Source organism: Peromyscus leucopus, chromosome 2, assembly GCF_004664715.2.
Source record: "Peromyscus leucopus breed LL Stock chromosome 2, UCI_PerLeu_2.1, whole genome shotgun sequence".
Classification (NCBI taxonomy): domain Eukaryota; kingdom Metazoa; phylum Chordata; class Mammalia; order Rodentia; family Cricetidae; genus Peromyscus; species Peromyscus leucopus.
The window spans coordinates 112989274-113009739 of NC_051064.1; the positions used below are offsets into that span (position 1 = coordinate 112989274).

The 20466-nt window shown below is 36.4% G+C and overlaps 1 protein-coding gene across 1 annotated transcript in view; it reads left to right on the forward strand.

The window, feature by feature from the left end:
* Positions 1-20466, forward strand: part of Faf1 (Fas associated factor 1) — a 337162-nt gene that overhangs the window by 143136 nt on the left and 173560 nt on the right. The window contains exon 8 of the mRNA XM_028888986.2: positions 10194-10280. Within this exon, the coding sequence (XP_028744819.1) occupies positions 10194-10280 (87 nt within the window). The remainder of the gene's footprint in view (positions 1-10193; positions 10281-20466) is intronic.

Sequence of the window (20466 nt, forward strand, 5' to 3'; positions counted from 1 at the left end):
TCAAATGTTCTGTTAAATATCGTGGGGGTTGTTCTTTGGAGAAACTTAGTTTACATTTCCTAAAGGAGAGATTAAGTAGGTTGTCTCTGGTGCCCAAGTTAAGCAGAGTCAAGGGAAATGCAACTCTCCTGACTCCAGAGCTACAAATGCAAACACTGGCCTAGTTGTTCCCAAACTTTCTTCTTGATGTGGGTGACTTGAATGGTTTATTTTCACTTGATGAACCACACCCCCAGGCCACTTTAGTATTCATGGCAGACCCCAACACTAAGTCCCTTTGTTGTCTTTGTTATTTGCATTTTTTTTTGTTAACAAGAAAAGATAAAATTATTAGGGACCTGATTATAGGCTGAAGTTCTATTGCTGATGGTTCCCACCACTTTTTTCACATCTCAGAGAAAGCAAAGGCTAGGATGGGCAGTAGAATGCAGTAAAGCAAACATAAACATCATGTCTGAGCTTTAGTGTGATATTGCCAGAGTAAGAAAGAATTTATAAGGTTTGTGTGTGTGGGGGGGTGTTGTTGTTTTTCCACATTATAAAAATTGTTATTTGCCTAAACATCATCAACATTTAAATTTTTGAAATGCTTACTCAACTGTCCTCATTGGTTAAGAGTGTTTGAAATCTGGTTTATCATTGTAACTTAGGCATTAACTGAATGAAGGATATTTAAACAAGTAATTTTAATTTACCTGAAATAAAGAAATTCAATTCTATTAAAAAAAAAAAGGATGTGCCAAGTAGTTTAAAAGCATTGCCCATATCCTCTTTCTTACACATAAAATTTCGTTTTAGAACTCACAGACGTTGCAGATATAACATAGCTATTTCTATTAAGAATTTCACTTATCCAAATAAAAGGCATAGAGGAGGAGTTGGTAAGAATGTCCATTGGTTGAGAGAGAGGGAGAGAAAACTGGAATAGCAAGGTAGGGAAGAATTGATCTATGGTACATTGTCTAAGTAAGAGTAGCAGTGCCATAGTGTGAATCTCATCGTATTCTTTTACTCCAGTTGAACGCTTTGAGGGAGACTCAGAAGGCATTGGTTGGTGATGATAAGAGGAATGTTTGCTGATAGTCAAATGAGAAAGCTTACTTAATATTATCTTAATATTCTTTTCTTCTTTTGCTTTGGTTTATTTCTTTGGATGATTGTCGGTCTTGCTGTTTCTCTCTCAGTTATTTGTGACCTCAGGAACTGCCCTCTTACCATGGAAGCAACAGTCAGTTATGTAATAATAACCAGTTGCAATTTGCTCTGGCAGTTTTTCTTTCTAAATAGCACTTATCAGCACAAAAATTGACAGCCAGCAACTATTCTTCATAGCTTGTTCAGTATAATAGTTGTGAAAAGGTTTTCTTGTTCTTGTGATAGAGACTGCCTATAGTTAGTCACTCTCACTTGTTCCTACTTGGTGACCACTGTTTAGAGTAAGTGTGAATGGTCTCATAGAAAATTCATAAATGTGACTCTCTGTGGTAATACATGACAGGAATCCTAGCACTCTGAACATTTAGGCTGAAGCAAGGGAGTACCAGGCCAGACTGGATTAGTTAGGTTGTGAGATCCTGTCTTGAAGAAGAACATAAGAAAATTTCTTATTTACAATTATAAAAGTGTCGAATGCAAAGAATTTTAAAAATAACTTACCACAACCTTTATTTTACAGACAAAATTCAGGTTAAGAAATCTATTGTAATTATGAAAGAATCTAGACCCTAGAGTTTTATAGAGCTACTCTGTACTGACATTTGCTAAGCAGAGGAAAGTTTGAACCAATTACTTTATGGAGCCTCAGCTTTTGTACTTGTAAAATAAATATAACAATACAAGTAACGGTTATTGTGGGCATGATACAGTAATATAAACTAAGAACTACTGACTATCATTACTTATTCAGTTTTCTCTCCCATTTCTGTACTCAGCACCATCCAGATAATTAATAGGACAACTGAAATAAAAACCCAGGTTGTTCTGGTGCAAGTTTCTTTACTTTGCATAAAAACATTTAAAAAATTCCTCCTTAAAGATGAAATTATACAGAAATGTTAAATGAGTCATAATCTCATGATATAGAAAGAATAAAATTGAGTATTTGTTATATATCTTTATGGTTTTCTATGAATAATATAGTATAGATATGTGCACATATATGCAAGCAACAATGAACATTATTTTGCAATCTTTTTTTCCTTTTTTGTGGTACTGGGAATTAAACGTGGGGCATTGTGTATAATAGGCAAGCCCTCAAAACTGAGCTGTATCTTCAGCCCCTAGCTTTAAAAAAAAGTTAGCATCTATTAATTGGACATAATAATGAGTTTGATCATGACATTTTCATACATATGTATAATGTATTTCTATCATACTCATTCCCTGTTAGTTTCCCTTGTCCTTTGTCTCCCTCCATTTCCCACTAAGCTCTTTATCTTTCCAGCTAGTCCCCATCTATTTTCATATCTTGTTTTTTAATTTATTTTTTTTTAACCCAGTGAGTTTCATTAGGGTTGTTTGCAGGAACAAGTATTTTATGCCATTGGCTACACCACAGAAGAAAATGTCATAGGCAGGGGTGAGGCCTTATTATCTCCTCTCCCCTCCATGACAGTGTGTGTTGTTAATCCCTATCTCGAGGTCTTCTGCAGGTAATTACATCTGCTGTGAGTGCCAGAGTGCTGCAGCTGTTGTGTTCAGAAGTCAGCCTTCCACACCTCTCCCCTACTTCTATGGCTCTTAAATACCCTCCCCCCCCCCACACACACCCTTTGTAATTTTTCCTGAGCTTTGGAGGAGGTGATACAGATGTCCTATTTCTGGCTGTAGCCCTAGTTTTTAACATCTTCTACATCAAGAAGTAGCTTTTTTTTTCCCTGTAAAGGACCAGATAATAAATTTTTTAAAACTTTCAAGATACAGTGTGTTGGTTCTACTCAACTCTGCTAATACCAAAGCAGCCAGAGACCATATGAAAACAAATAGGAATGGTGAGGTCCTAGTGTAATTTGCTGGTAGAAACAAACAACACATGTCTAATGGCCTTGGGATACACTTTGCAGGCTCTGCTTTAATGTCCTGAAACTGGGGTCTTTGCATTTGATGGAGCCCTTTTCTTTTATTTCAAGTGGGCTTTAACTCAGTAGTCAAGGTGCTGGAATTTTCTCACAGCCCCAGAAAATGTTCACTGAGTGAGTGGTTCCAGATTCTTTGCTTACAAATTCAAAGAATGAACTTTGTGGACCATTAGAAGGCCAAGTCTTAGAAATTTTGTTATTGAAAGCTTAAGTGAGAAGACAGTTCCTATGATGTCGTAGAAACCGTCCCTATGGCTTTTGAGGTCTGTTGGATGACTAAGGTAGAGCACATCCACCAGGTGTACAGGCGCTCTCAGTTTGGCCAAGTCCTCCTTGTTCTAAAACCGCCTGACTGGTTGCTCTCTGCTCTCACAGCACTGTCACTTTAGTGTTGCATAGTTCATTTATTTAACTGTCTTACTTCTAGATTAGATTGTACCAGTCTTGTGTTTGGTGGACAAGGCTACGGTGAATATGCTTGTATCTAAGTATTTGTTAACATGTATAATATCCTTGAAATTAACCCGTGCATTGCTTTTGGCACCTCTTGTTTTATTTTATTTTATTTTTTTTTCTTCGAGACAGGGTTTCTCTGTGTAGCTTTGCGCCTTTCCTGGGACTCACTTGGTAGCCCAGGCTGGCCTCGAACTCATAGAGATCCGCCTGGCTCTGCCTCCCGAGTGCTGGGATTAAAGGCGTGCGCCACCACTGCCCGGCTGGCACCTCTTGTTTTACCCATTGAAATTCAAATTTAAAATCAAAACATTTCTGACTTACAGGTGCTTTCTGGTTCATGCACAATCTTTTGTCTTGTCTATTTTGTTGCCCTCTCTTCTCTTGGGATCTGACTCAGAGCTTTGCCTATGCTGAACATGTGCTCTACCATTGGTAGACTAGGACATAAATTGAACCAGAGGGACTAATATATAAATTGGACTTTATAGAATGAATGGCATCTAACATAAGACTCTTGAAAATATTCTCATATTGTGGCAGTTATTTCTAGGTTTTACTTATTAATTGGCATTTTCCTTCCTGATGGTCCAAACTCATTAATTTATTTTATTTTATGTGGGGAGAATTTTAAGAGAATTTAAAATGCCTGCTGTTTTATTCACTATAGGCAGTAAACCAACTATTTTCTTCCATTATATTTATTAGTCTGTCATGAGCTCACTATGAGAGAAATATAGATGAAAACACTTGTGACTTTCCACAATATCAGAATTTATTGAAAGACAGTGAATTTCCTAGGTTCAGGGATTTCAACAAGAGTAGTTAGCCATCCAATTTCACCTACCTTATGAGATTTCTAGAAATTTATTCATTCTTAAAAGGGACAGGGCCCCTTAAGCATAGACTTTGAAGGTTTTAAAAATCAGTTAACTAAAGAGGTATGGCTATCTGGAGGAACCTGTATATAAAATTTCTAATTTTCAAACTTCAGACTGGTAAGAATTACCTTCAGGGCTTGTTCCAACTCACCATGCAAGGCCCCAGAGTGCCCAGCACAGTGGGATGCACAGGGCCCGGGAATGTGCATCTCTGATTCCTCCCAGCTGATAACACTACTGCTTAGAGAACTACTGTTGTAGGAAATCATTGAGTTCATTTATTTATAATACCATTATCAACTTCTCACTTTCTCCAAAACCTCTTCTAACCCACTAAGTTCTTCATAGTTGTCCTTTTTAACATTTGTGATAGATAGCCTATTTTCTCATCTATGAATTTTTATAGTTCTTTCAGAATTAGGTTTTGAGAATTAGGAATGTAGCTCAGTTGGTAAAGTGATTACATAACATGCATGAAGCTATGGATTATTTCCATAGCACCACATAAGCCTGGTGTGGTGGTGTATACCTGGTAATGGAGGCAGGGGGATCAGAATATTTGAAGACATTCTGTTCTACATAGTTCTAGGCCAGCTTGGGATACCAAGACTTAAGAAAAAAGGCTTTTATCTTTAAATATAGACTTAAATTTTAAGTAGTCATCAATTTAGTTTTATTTAAATCCCCAACTTAAGTTAGTTTGGTTTAAATGTAATGTAGCTTTTGTAATTTTTATAGTATTTTTATTTTCACCAAGGTTTCAATATAATTACCATGTTTCTAGTTGGAAATGCCTAATCTTATTTTTGGTAGTTTTTCATGATGGCCAAAATCCATTTACAATTACATGTGTTTAAACTAGATTCTGTACTTGATTCACTTTATTATCACCATCCCAATAACCTAGTGAAATGCCTGCTGCCCTGTTTCATTATAGGGAAGAAGCAAAATACATTTTGTAAGTATGGTAAAAGCAGAACTAAGGTACAGTTGTTAAAGTGAAGAATTCATTTAGAACCACAAGATGTTTTAAAAGTACAGAATACAGTTTGTTCAAGTCTGGTTGAAAAGCACTTAAATTTTATAGGCCTCTTCATTGTTTTCTGGAAAGATGGTATTTGAGAAAAAGAAATTCTTGAGTTACTGTTTTTATGAGGAGAAAATTGCTTGGTCTTTTAATGGTTAATGAGAAGAAGTAATAGTTAAACACTTGGAGCATTGATTTCTGATTTGAATTCTCTAACACAGGCCAGCCCTGGGGGAAGGGGGAAAGCTTGCTAATTAACATTTGATTACTGATGCCACCTTCTCATTCCCCTTGCACCATCCGGTTTCAAACGCTTTTTTGTTCAGGAAGGATTTTTAGACTTGCATCTTAGTAAAACAAATCCATGTGCAACTGCAGTGCATGTACAATATGTTAAAAAGAAGAAAAAGGAAAGGCATTAGATATGTAGTATGTGTTCAAAGCCCTTTCGTTCTGAATCAGAAGTGATTGGTTTCTTAACTACACAAGCCTTTCAGAGCACAAGAGATTGCCAGGAAACTGAGATTCAGCCTGGTTGTGTGCCTTGTTTTGATTTAAACAGACCACAGCAAACACTTACTTGTTTCATGCTGTTGCAGTTCATAATTCGATCTATTTCAAATTTGGATAAGCTCAGGTTTTGCTATGCCCAGAAGCCTTTTTTCTTGTAACAGTGGCAGGAAAATCATATCATGCCTCCAGTTTCATGATACTTTTTGTGAAGATAATAATGTGTGCTAGTATCTTGATTCAGAAAATCCAGGGCCAATTTAAAACTGTTCTGAACCCATATCAATTAAATATATTTTTCCTACATTAAATGTTAAATAAATAAAAACTAAAGGGCCCAATTTCGAAGATTTTTAGTGAAGTGAATTAAAAAAAATCTTTCCAACTGTTAACACATAGGTAGCAGTTTTCTGACCAGGCCATTGTCTCACTGATGACATAGTTGAAGGAATAGTTACTTCAAAAACTGTGTGGCAGGCTTTATTTTAAGATGACATCTTGTGAGGGGAAACTATTAATTAGCTTTTTATTAAGGTATAAGAAAAATAAAGACTAAGAATTTTCTTTATCCAAGAAAAAAATTATTTAATGCTTCTATATCTGTATTTCTCATCTGGAATTATTTGCATTTTTCTCTTTGATGTCTACTTACTGACTCTACTGCCATTTTTCCATTTTAGAAAATTAAGGCTTGAGTCTGAATGGTTGTAAACGCCCTAATTATGTCCTTGTCTTGCATATACTTAGCTCTTCTTATTCTGCACCCAGGATTAACTCCAGTATCTTCATGAAATCATAGGATTTTATAGCATTGAAAAGCAGAAAGGATCATGTTTTATTCTTTTCTAAGGTTGAGTGAACTGAATCTCAGAAAGGCCCCACCAATTTGCCCACAGTAATAGCTGTGGGATTAGAATTAGAACTTGAGTTAGGCCTCAGCACATACCCGGGCAGCATTTAAAATTCCCCGAGAAAAGTTTTGACAGTTTTATCAGTATTTAGTTCACAAGCAAAGCCCTTATGATAACTGACAGTGTTACCTACTAAACTTAATAGGCCTTTTAGTTTGAGTTGGAATAACTAAGAACAACTCATTTGAATTTAATCTCACTTGAGTCAAAATTTTAAAGTTCAGCATTTATTAGGGTAATTTTCCTAAGAATGTTTCTCTAAGAAATTCTAGTGAAATTTCACTCAAATAACTGTTTGAAATTTTCAGTGAATTTAAAAGAAAACTTGGGGAAAGATGATTTATTATGAATATACATATACTGAGCATGCCATCATAAAATGGTCCTTCCTCCAGTGCTATGTTTAATATTAAAATCTCCATAGATATTGAGGAACTATGAATTTTAAAGTAGAGGAAATTAGCGTTTTAAAAAATTATTGTAGTATTTAGATACATGTTAACAATGAAAGTAACTAATCAGCATCATATTCTACACTTTCTCAGGTTATTCTGGTGTGTGTGTGTGTGTGTGTGTGTGTGTGTGTGTGTGTGTGTGTATACTCATCTGAAGCAGTGGAGAAAAATTCTCTTTAGAAAATTTAGAAAGCAAATTCCAGAAAAATCTATGGTTAGTCTAGAACTTGAAATTCAGATATAGTGTAGTTTGTTTTAATGTTCAGCTGGCAACCATAGTATTTATTATAGTCATTCAGAGGTAACTGAAACAGTGCATGTTTCAGTTTAGCAGCCTCAAATCTCATAGATTTAGAGCTTAACACAAAGCAAGAATTGAAGAGATTTTGAAGGTTCAGCCAGTGCTGATCAAGAAAATATGTAAGACAAAAAAGTCCCTTAGGAAATGTTACCCAGTTAAGTGTCACTTGTTCTTACTTAACTGGAATTTAACAGTCTCTAAAGATGAAGCTGCGTCAGAAATGGCACAGTATTATCAGCTGAGAATGTCAACTACAGTGAACCCACCTCTGCGTATTCATTCTACCTTTCTCAGATACTCTTAATCTCTCAATTACTTTCTTTCCTCTCCTTTCTCATGGCTTTCTCACCTCATCCCATTTCTTTTCCTGTTCTCACCATCATCCCTATCTCCTGTTCTTTTGCCCACCCCCTTGCTTCTCTCCACTTCTTTTCTCTTTAGTCTCTCTCCTTCTCTAGAACTGTGTGTCTTTGATCTGCTTCATAGGAACTTCAAATTCATCTGCATTATTTTATACACAACTATGTTTTGTCATTCAAGTTCCTTAAAGACTACTTAAAAAATAATTACTTGTGCATTTGCTTTGAGTACTGAGTAATTTTTTCCTTCACTGTACATTTGTGATTTAAACTCATCAGTAAAGGCAGTGGACTTTTTATATCTCTTTTACTAAACTCACTATTTTGATGTCTCTGTTACCACTTTGCTTTATAATGGTAAAGTCTGCCTATAGTTACAGAATGGACTTAAGTTTGAAAAGCCAATTTGTTTTCACTTAAATTGCTGTTTAATGATTGTGGTTTAGCATGAGATTCTTTTGTCATAATCTGAGAGTACTTTGTGAATTTAGCCTTTGCATTGGAACAATCAAACATTAGCCTAATATGCTTTACATGGCACTCTCACAGCTAAGTTCTCTCTGCATTAACTAGTTTATTCTATGACAAGTTGCTTAACAGATGTCATTCTTGGAAGGACAATGAAGCCAAATACTTGTGCAATGGCTAACATTAATTTAACTTTGATCACTTTTGTTCAGCACATCAGTCTGGCGTTGTGCTTTATACCAACATAGCACTATAGCCAGAACATGCTTTTCAGGCTTAGAATAGCAGAGGAATGTCATTCAGTTCAGTGCAGTTATATATGAGTTAATGAAACAAGAAAATACTGTTTATTTCATAATAATGTATCATTGTTTTTTGGAATTAAGAAAGAATCTATGGAATTTCACTCCAAAGTCAATTGTTTATGTGCCCACCGTCTTTGTGTAAGTTTCCAATGATGGGGTAACCTCTCCACCTTTTCAACACATACACAGTTTTTTTTTTCTTTCTTTTGTTCGAAAATAGCTGGTGCTCTCTGGTGTATTTAGGCACTCAAAATGTAAATTTAAATAAAAAAATTTTGTCTTGAATTATAAAGATTCCTTATACTTTCTTTTGTACTTTCTTTTGTCTTTTATGAATATAATGCTTTGGATTATTGACGTACCTTTCTTCCCAAGAGCACTAATACATAAGTATGACTAAATAGACTCAACTAGTGAAAGTGTTTAAAGTTGGGTCCAGTTGCCTTTGGCTGAGTTGTTGGATTGGCAGGGACTGATCAAAATTTCCAAACTTAATGTGATGATTATAAGAATTTTGCACGGTAGCCTGAGCATTGCTGAGAGGCTCTGGAGAAAAGCTGCTTGTTTAAATTGAGTTTTGTTTTGGGGTTGGTTTTATTGTTTGTTTATAACTTTTTATTTATTTTTTGAAAATTTCATACAATATATTGGAGTCTGATTTGTTGTGGGATCCCACAGAGGCTTCCTTGTGAGAACTTAGGGTCAGGGAATCTGAGCTTGCTTTGCCCAGCAGGGCAGCTTAAGGAGATGATTTGACCATGAGTGTGGTTACCAGGTGTTAGGAAAGGGTCTACACTTGGCTGTATGTTACTGCTTTGATCTTGCAAGTGGGGAAGTCTTTTGCCGCTCCCCTTGGCATATTATAAAAGTCCTTTTCAATAAAGGAGGAGGCTGGTGGATATTGACATAGGCTCTCCCAAAGCTATCCTGTGCTTCTGTCTTTCTTCTTGTCAGCTAGGTTCTATTTCTGTCTGTCATTTCTTAATTACTCTCTCCTCTACCTTAGAACCCTTCAAAAGGTGGGAGCAGGACTCCCACAATTTGTGTTGGCTAACTATTCCTGAACATAAGGATACACTTGTATCTTCAGCTCCAGGGAATCCCAAGCCTCTAGCTTCTGAATGCACCCATACTCACAGTCACATGTCTATCTATACACACCCATGCATACACTAAAAAAAAAAAAAAAAAAAAAAAAAAATCACAAAAGGAAGTTATTTCTTGAAATATTGCTATATTGCTTCACCTAACCTTCATTGAAATTCTGCTCTTGCAGTTATTGTATTTTTTAAACTTTTGTAAAATTTTCTGACTTGTATTCTAAATTATTGATTTGAAGCTAAAAGAAAATATGAAACATGTTTTATGTTAAATAAATGAATTAAAGTTACCATGATTAAAATAACGTCAAAATCCTGTTATAATCCTATTGCTTTCTTTTTATAGGTAAAGAGAAATGTGTATGACCTTACAAGCATACCTGTTCGACATCAGTTATGGGAGGGCTGGCCAGCTTCTGCCTCTGATGATTCAGTAAGTTACAGTCCAGTTTATAACCTCCCTGTGCAGTACATTTGGCGTTTACAAGCAGAATCAAATGCTTTTGAATTTTCCATTGAAAGAACTTTTTAATTGTGTCAAATCATGTCAAAAAATTTTTTAAAAATTGTAATAGTCTGAACACATTTATAGAACAAATGTCATAAGCCAAGCATATTAACATTATTTTGGTAATGATTTGTATCAATGTCAGGAACTTAATATTTCTTGATTTGACTTAAACTTTTCTTTGATGAGAATATCTCTGGTTATTAATAAGATGTTTGAGGTGAAGAAAAAGTTCCCTAAATTATGGATATTTCAAAATCAACCAAACACATATACATATATACATACATACATACATATTTATGATCGTATGTACATGTGTATGTGTGTGTATGTGAATAGTCTGGTGCTTTAAAAATTGCTACGTTTTACTGTTGATATAAATAACACATATCTTTAAATAGTTCTATACATTTATTACAATAAAAAATCAAGAAAATATTAGCTTGTTATCTGACAAAGATATCATGTTTTAAATACTTTCTATTATAAATTTGGAAACCTTTTCCATCTCTGCCATTTTTTCCAATAATTAACTCTTTTTCCAAAACAGTACATTTTTTTTTTTTTTTTATCTTAAGCTGACTGACTTGAAGTTTTGTTTCATCTCTCCCCATATTTACTTACCTATTTAAAGCAGTAACTGTCTTGTTTTGGGGTTGGTTTTGTTGTTTGTTTGTTTAAAACTTTTTATTTATTTTTGAAAATTTGATACAATATTTTGGAGTCTGATTTGTGTTGGCTAACTATTCCTGAACATAAGGCCCATTATCACTCCATTGGAGAAAACTGATTTTCCCCCTTCTAGCAGCTATTGATTGCAAATAACTTCTTACGTATGGATGGGAGTTTGTGTCCAATTTTCCTTCTCTATGCTAGGATTTTGTTTGACTTAAATTTGTGCACCAGGTAGTATTCAAAGTTTGTGTGCACATCAGCCCTCTTAGGTCTGTGACTGTTTCCTTTGAGGTTGTCTACCACTTCTGGCTCATGTAATTATTCTATCCCCTCCTCTGCATAGATTCCTGAGTCTTGAGGGTAGGGGTGTGATATAGACATTCCATTTAGGGCTGAGCGCTCCAAAGTCTCTTACTCTGCACGTTGTCCAGCTGTGGTTCTCTATGCTAATTATGCTTCTCTGATGAGGTCTGAGTGATGCATTGACATGTGGGTATAGCAGTATGTCATTAGAAACCAATCACTTTATTTTTACTTTATGTGTATGTATCCTCTGGAGCTCAACTTACAGGTAGTTGTGAGCCCCCCAGTGTGGGTGCTAGGAACTGAACTCAGGTCCTCTGGAAGACCAAGAGGTGCCCATAACTACCAAGCAATCTTTCCAGCCCATAAACATTTTAAAATGCAAATAGGAGGATAGTTCAGGAATTGTAAGTTAAATCTAATTTTTAAAGATAAATAATGCTAAAGAGAAATGAGGACTTTGTAAACATTGTGTAATACTAAAATCATGATTCTAGCTAAGACTTGAATTAGCTTTTCATATTTTTTAAGTAAATCCTACACCTGTCTGGACAGTTCCTTTTCTTCTGTCATTGCTATCTAACGTTTTAAAATATTCTTTTTGGAAGACAAGATAATTCCAAGGCAGTTTATTGATGAAGATGCTATTTAAGTCTAGTTATAAACCGTGTGCCTTTGGAAAAATGCTTGGGTTTCAAAACTAAAAAGAACCAGAAAACAGTAGGACTCTTTGCTATTACTTGCATAATAGTATGACATTTGAAGTATTGGTGGGTGGCCACTGCTAAAATAAGGCTGTAGGTGCTGCTGCTTTGTAAGTTTTGTGTGCTGGCTTCGGTGGTTTATTTGATTGTTTTTCCTGTTAGGGTCTAAGAAGACATGAAAAGTAGAAATGCTCTGAGTGCTGTTTAAACTCATTATAAGACATAAAGACCATTATTAGAAGTACATAATTTAAGATGCAAGCACATTACTAAAATTCTCTAAAGCTCGGCTACTTTCCACCATTTTTGTGAAGATTAATGATAACATATTTATACTGTGTGGCTTACAGTAGACATTAAAGATCTCAGTCAGTCAGTATTATCCTTAAGATAGCTCATGTATCATAAGTAAGAATTGACTGATATGAGCATATGAAAGAGTATCTGAAATTTGCTACAAAATTACCTGCGGAATGAGGAATGAGTGAGAATAGAGACAATCCAGATTATCCATGTACTGGGCAGTACTGAATCTGAGTAATATATGTGATTGATATATCCGAAGTTTACGATAATTTAAAGTCAATAGTAACTAGCTGAGGTGACAGTAGAGACAGAAGATGATGGAGAAAGTCTTAAAATGCAAGGCTGCCCTCCCTGGCTGTAGAGTAGATCCAAGAGCTCTAAGTGTAGATAAAAAATGGTTTTGACCCCACATTTGCAGAATCTAGGAAATATGCTGATAAAGTACAAACAAACTCAAAAGTAACAGGAAAGGTAAGCAAAATAGGACATATTCCTCTGTACTAAAGTACCTTATACATTATGTGTTGTAATTTATTGAATTAGTTTAATACAGTCTTTTATGAGACCCATGTTTTAATATTTGTGTAAGATTTTATTTACTTTTAGCAAAGAATTGCAATGTAATTCCATTACTATAGGAAAATATAAGAAGCAGGTTAAGCTGACAGTAACCAGAAATATAACCCTACCTGGGGCTGTATCAGTCACAGCAGGCATGAGAGGGAATCCCCATTAAGCTTCATCCTGTTGCCTCATTATTCATATTTGCACCTTTTCCCAAGACCTGTGAAGTGGTGCCTGCCCACACTTCCCCAGAGCAAATGTTGCCATATTGGCAGGATGTGCCTTGAGCTGCATGATTTGACACAACAAAGATGTTTAGGGCCAGGCGGCAGCTTTTAGCTAGTGCCACAGCAGATCTTCTAGCTCCAGTGCTTGAGTGGAGGCCAAAATGTCAAAACTATGGTTTTGGAGAGAGTCTAGCCAAATGTCAGAAACTTTTGTTTCATTAGGACCTTAAAAACATGGAAACCTAGTGCTTTACAAGTAATCTATTTTGTTGCAGGTGGTGGTGTTTTTAATACTTACTGAAAACACTCAAGTGGAGGCATCTGCTACAAAACAACAAGCTAGTCCTCACAGCTTAGGGCATGAATTGGGTACAGCTGAGAAATGTCAGCTGTGTAAACAGTCTGAAATGTGTTACCAACAAAAATATAATTAATTTCTTTCCAGGACAGTATGCCATAACTTAATACTTAGGATAGCTTAACATTCAGTGACAAGTACCTGAAAACTTGCTTCTTGCTGCCAGGCTAGAAGATGGACTACAAAGGTCACTAAAAGTGACCTTTTTACACTTCTGCTGCTTGGGTGCAGGAGTTTTTATATATCTTTGATTATATATAGAACATGCATACAGTGGCCTCCTCCATGAATTTATGGAAATAGAACAGACCAAGAAACTCATCAGTTTGTGGTGATGGAAAATGTTATAAACTTAAATTGTAGTAAATTGAATTGAACATTTAAAATGAGTAAATGACATGAATGTTTGCATCCAGATAGCTTTTTGTCCTCTTGAATAAGGTAAAGAAGGATTATTTTATAATACTTCATTCATGTTTTTATACTGTATGAAAAATACCTGGTAGAGCCGGGCGGTGGTTGCGCACGCCTTTAATCCCAGCACTCAGGAGGCAGAGCCAGGCGGATCTCTGTGAGTTCGAGGCCAGCCTGGGCTACCAAGTGAGCTCCAGGAAAGGCGCAAAGCTACACAGAGAAACCCTGTCTCGAAAAACCAAAAAAAAAAAAAAAAAAAAAAAAAAAAAAAAAAAAAAAAAAAAAAAAAGAAAAGAAAAGAAAAGAAAAATACCTGGTAGTAACAAAGAAAGGGTATTATTCTTCAGTATAGTTGTCATTAATTTTTGACTTAGAAAACAGGAAAAAGGAATGGACTTTGTGTAATTAGATTTTTGTACTGTCTTAAAGGACCTTAGAACCTGATAGACTTCAGTCTTTTGCTGTTTTCCAGCTACTAAATGACTCAGCAATCCCTGACATTGTTGCCATCTCTTCAGATTTAAAACATGTTTTTGCTTATAGCTATATTCAATGGGGCATGAGATCCTGTATGTTGTCCACAACTCTTGTAGTTCCCTTTGCACTCTTTCATCAGGGGACTGGGTATCCAAAGCTTCAGCAGCAGTGGAATGTTTTCATGCTGTGATAGTTCAACAAGGAGTTGCAAGAAGGTGAAATCTCATCTAACACAGGAGCGAGGACACATTGGCTTCCAGAGAGTAGAAATAAGTTTAACACTACAAACGATGCCTAGACACTTTATTATAATGCAATTTGAATATATGTTCATTTAAAGTAATGCTTATAAAGTGGGAGAATCATGCAGTTTTAATATTTTATTTTAATACTTTATTGTCCTTTTTCTTTTGAGATTACCAGTGATCCTCCATAGTTCTATTATTGGCTAAGGAATGTTAACTCCAAAATTGAGAAATTACAGTTTAGAATCAGAGGTTAGAGGGTGCGTGTGTGTTAGTGGTCAAGAAACAACTTTTTATTTTTTAAAATAAATTCTTTTTTTTTTTATTATTTTTATATGCATTGGTGTTTGACCTGCATGCATGTTTTTGAGTTACAGACAGTTGTGAGCTGCCATGTGGGTGCTGAGAATTGAACCTGGGTCCTCTGGAAGAGCAGACAGTGCTCTTAACCACTGAGCCATCTCTCCAGCTCAGGAAACAACTTTTTAAGTATTTTCACATCAATAATACAAGATCACCCAAGCAAATCCAGTACACAGTGGCATCTCTGTAAAAATAAAGCAAAATTTACACACACACACACACACACACACACACACACACACACCTTTTAAAATAATAATAGTTAAAAAAATCTGTGAATGGAGGAATGCCCCTTGGTTTGATCTTTCTTATAGGGACCATTTTCTTCTTTGATTTCTTCCTAACTTGACACCTTGTAGTAACCAGATGTCAAGTTACAGTTATTTTCCTGAGCAGGTGACCCTGCCCTTTTCTTACAGAATCTGCTGTCCCAGTGCCGACTCCCACAGCTATCATATATTTACACTTTGACATTATTAACTAAGTAAATTTATAGGCTTCTATGTGGCCACCCTAATCCATTCCTGTATGGTTAATATTTCTGAAGTATATCATGGAATGACACTCACCTCATCTACTTACCTTCCACAGCAATCCATTATCTTCTTTTTTATGTGCAAATTTTTATGTTGGCATTCCGAGTCCTCTATTCATTGTTCTCACAACTTTCCATCTAGGTTTGTTTTCCATGTAGGCCAGGATTCAATGATGTGAGTGAGAGGTGGGGGAAAAATTAATTAATGAATCAGAACACAGGTGAGCAAACCAATCTGAGTTCATTGAATTTCAACATTGTTATTATTTGGATAAGTTGCAGAAGGTACCTTATCATCTACAAAATGAAGGCAATATTCACATCTTTGAAAGTCTATTGTGAAGATTCAGCACATTAGGTCACATAATATGAAGGTTTCATTTTTGCTTGTTTTGTTTTTAACATAAGATCTTTGTAACCTGAGTTTTAAAAGGTCTTATTAAAACAAACAAACAAACAAACAAAACCCAGAGCCAGATATTGGGATGAAAGCTGAAAGATCAGAGAAACAGAACAAGCCAGCCAGGTTCTTACTTCTATGAAATCCTCAGCCTCAAGAGAGACTTGTTTCCTCATGCCTTATATAGCTTTCTGTGTTCTCCATATTACTTCCTGGGATTAAAGACCTGTGTCCTTCCCAATCAAAGACATGAGATCTCAAGTGCTCAGATTAAAGGTGTGTGCCATCACTGCCTGGCTCTGTTTCCAGTCTGGCCTTGAACTCACAGAGATCTAGACTAATCTCTGCCTCCTGAGTGATAGGATTAAGGATGTGTGCCACTGCTGTCTGGCCTCTATGTCTAATCTAGTGGCTGGCTCTGTCCTCTGATCCCCAGATAAGTTTTATTGGGGTATATAGTATGTCACCACCGATCTTCTTTAGCCCAATCTTGCTTTGACTTTATGATTGTCCTTCTTCAGCCTCCAGAGTGCTGAAAATATGGGTATGTTGCACAATGCTATAGCATAATGCTGTTATTTTTATAGGACAGATTAGTTACATGTATTTACCTAATGTAAAGGACACACATGATACAATGCAGAGATTGGCAGTTAGGACTGTCAGCCCAAATTGTATTTATCACCTGTTTTTGTCAGTAATGTTTTAGTGGGACACACCCATGCCTTTTATTTATACATTGTAGATAGTTACTTTCCCTGCTATGTTGGCAGGGATGTGGTTGCAACAGAAAACTTCAGGCCCACAGAACCTAAAACATCTACTCTAAGACCCTTTACAGTTTTTTAACCCCTGGTGTAATGTCTGGCATTTAGTAGGCATTCAACAAACATTAACTCCCTTTCCCTTGAGTAAACATCTTTATATCACTTGCACACTCAGACTCAAAAGTGTTCTTTGAGTAGCTTCAGGGTCATCTGATGCTGTTTAAATTACTTTGTTAACCTGTCTGAGGGCAGCTGGATTTGGGCAATCTTTGGACATTTTCACTGGCTTTTCTTTATTTGACAAGGTCATGGATAATGTTGCTTCTGAATGTAGTGAGACTCAGTAGCTTCGGGAGTTCATTGCCCCTGTCAACATGCAGAGTCTTTTCCAAATAACACAGGCAAAAGCTAAACAGAAGAAAGAAAAAAATTGAAAGCAGAAAAAAGAAAGAAAGAAAAAGTTTGGGTTTAAAAGGCAAGAAAAGTTATGAAATGTACTCTATCCTGTACAGAGTAGAACAGGAAGTTAGGATCATGGTGAACATACTCAATGGAAATATTTCCTAAGTAAATAGAAGGGAGAACACATCGAGCAAGTTCCCAAAAGGAACTTCATAAGCACTTACATCAAATCCTGTGAGTTTTCACTTCAGTTCATTAAAATCTCAGGCCGGCTAGTGTTGCTTCTGCCTCTGAAGTTGTAACTGCTCTGAGAATTTTCTTCCTTGTGTACACAAATAGAAGGATAAAATATGAAACAACCGTTTCTCAGGGGTGTTTTGTTTTGTTTTGAGTGAGATTGGGTCTCCCTATGTAGCTCAGGCTGGTTTTAAGCTGTTCTGTCCTCCCACCTCAGCTTCCCAAGTCCTGAGGTGACAGGCTTTTGCCACTGCACACAGCTTCAGATGTCTGTCAGGCATCTCATCACAGAAAGGGGAAGCCTTTGAAGAAGGAACAGATTAGTTCTGTGATAGTCTTGCATTACTCTTCTAGGAAACTTCTGAGCCCCACAGCTAAGTTTTGTCAGAATACTAGCCAAAAAAATTGTGTAGCATTTCCCAAGTCTTCAGCCAAATATCAAGGTGCATTCATTGAGTTATGTTCCAGAGGCTCAGCAAAGAAGAGCTGCCAGGAAAGAGAACTACAAACAGTTTTGAGTGCCTACCAACCATAGCAGGATGCCGCAATGAATACACCTAGCATTCAGCAATTACCATCAAAAGAGTTATACCTTAGTGGAATGAATAAACTAGCTCAATATTGAACACTACTTGAATTTCATTTGTTAAAGCTCAAAAATAAAACTCAAAAGGAGCAAGTTGATAAACAAGTCAATGGTGAAGCATAGTCTCATATTCAATTAAAAGTTATTAGGCATATGACAAGGAAAACAGTCTGACCCATAATCAGGACAGACTTCAGTTGGAAGACATATGCATAGAAGACTTTGATAATGAAATCAGCAACTGGGAACTTTAAACAGCTATTATACATATACTATGAATTTGCCCATGGGTTTAAATGAAAATGCAAAGTTAATGAGGGGATAACACATATATAAAATAAAATATACTTCTAGAGATAAACAGTACAGTATTAGAAATGATGAGTAGCAAGATAGAAATGCAGGGTGATACAGCCATTTCGGGAAACAGTCAAACTGTGGTCAGACTCTCCACATAAAGCTGATTTTGCAGACATTAAAAATGCAAATGTCAGCTGCACACCTTTAATCCTAGCACTCAGAAGGCAGAGGCAGGCAGATCTCTGAATTCAGACCAGCTTGGTCTCCTGCCTCAAAACAAAACAACAAAAGCAAATGATAAAGGGTTCTGAAGCTTCCTCTAATCTTCTATAGAGCACCAAAGCCAGGCAGCTTATACCAGGGTCCTTTTCATTCCTGATTGGGCACTGCATGAAGCTATGAATATTGCATGTCTTAGTTAGGGTTTCTGTTACTGTGACAAAACACCATGAGCAAAAGTAACATGGGAAGGAAAGGGTTATTTCAGCTTACAATTCTCAGGTCACAGTCCATTACTGAGAGTAAGTACTTAGAGTGGGAAATCAAGGCAGGAACTGAAGCATAGGCCACAGAGGAACTCTACTTACTGTCTTGCTCCCCAATGCTTGCTTAAGTTTTCTTTCTTCCTTTTTCTTTTTTTTTTTTTGGTTTTTTGAGACAGGATTCTTTATGTATTGAAGTTCCCTCTTTCCAAATGACTTTAGTTTGTATTTTGTTGACATAAAATTAGCACAGTGCAGTAGGGACATGAAAATACTAGAAATGCTAGGAATATGGGATATCAAGTGAAGAAAACTGTTTGAAAAGAGTGGTCCCATGTGCCGTAGGTAGTAGAGCTATGGGGTAAGTCCACCTTCATTTGTTGGAGCCCAGGCTATGCCACCTCAGTCCCAGGTCCCAGGTGTAGGACTGAAGGGTTTGGTGTTTGTCCTACTGGGTTTGCTTTGGTCTGATTTTTTTTTTCTGTGTTCTCAGTCCTGCCAATATGTTGAAAGTATATAACTTGATTTTCTTTAACTTGTATTTCTATTTTTTAGTTACGCATTTCATATAATACTCATACATGTATATAATGTGTTTGGATCCAGTTCAGCCTTCATCCTTCTCCTCTTGTTCATTGCTCCTCCACCTTTTCCCTTTTAACTTGATATTGTTTCTTACTCCTTACCCTCTTCATTTGATACCATTGAGTTCATGTAGTGCTACCTGTATGTGCATAGGTGTGGACAGTTTCCTGTAACATGGGCAGCCTTTGGGCCCACAGCCCTAAGGAAAAGTGACTCCCCCTTTCCCAGCAGCCACCAGTTGCCAGTAGCTCCTCAGATGGGAGTGGAACTTCAGAGCTCCTCCATTACCTATGCTGGAATCTTGGCTGCTTGATCTTGTGCACGTCTTATGCATGCAGTTTGACCTTTTTGGGGCTCATGTATGCAACAGTGCAGTTATGCTAGTGAATACTGTTTCATTACAGATATCCACTCCAACTTTTGAGAAGTGTTGAGGATTCCAGAGACTTTAATACAATTCTGGCATTTAAAAGTTATATATGTACATATATGTGTATAGTGTACATGTGTGCATGCATATGTGCCTGTGTGTTTGTGTGTGAGTGCACGCGCGTGCGTGTGTGTGCTTGTGTGTACACGCATGCATGTGTACACTCAGGTAAACATATATGACATGTGACTGAGGGCACATATATACACAGTGTTTGTATGGAAGTCAGAAACAACTTTATGGTCTCCTTCTTTTAAGTTAGTTCTAGGAATGGAACACAGTTGTCAGGCTTGAGATTACTTTTAGCCACTGATCCATTTTACTGGTTCCCCAGTTCTCTTTTAATGCAGCTTTGAAATTATAATTCTCTTATATTCCCGGGGTTTTCTTGTTTTGTGGTTCTGATAACCAGACCCAAGTCTCTTGCATGTCAAACACAGGCTCTACTACAGAGCTCTGCCCTGCTCATTAATCTTACATCCCTTGGTACCGTATTTGATCCACCTCAGTTTTAAGGCTCTAATTGTCTAAGAACACTAAGCTACCCTGGAGTAGAGAAATATGCTGAAAATGCTGTAGTTTCTTTGTATTTCTAGTTGTAGTGGGACAATAGATAAACTAAGGTGCATTTTTCTGTCTTGTTAAATTGTTAATTATTCAATAAAAGAAACAGAAGCCAAAAATTGCCTTTTTGATTCTCCTTTGTAAGTTGTAAGGTTAGCACTTGTGTCTGAATATAAGTGAATTT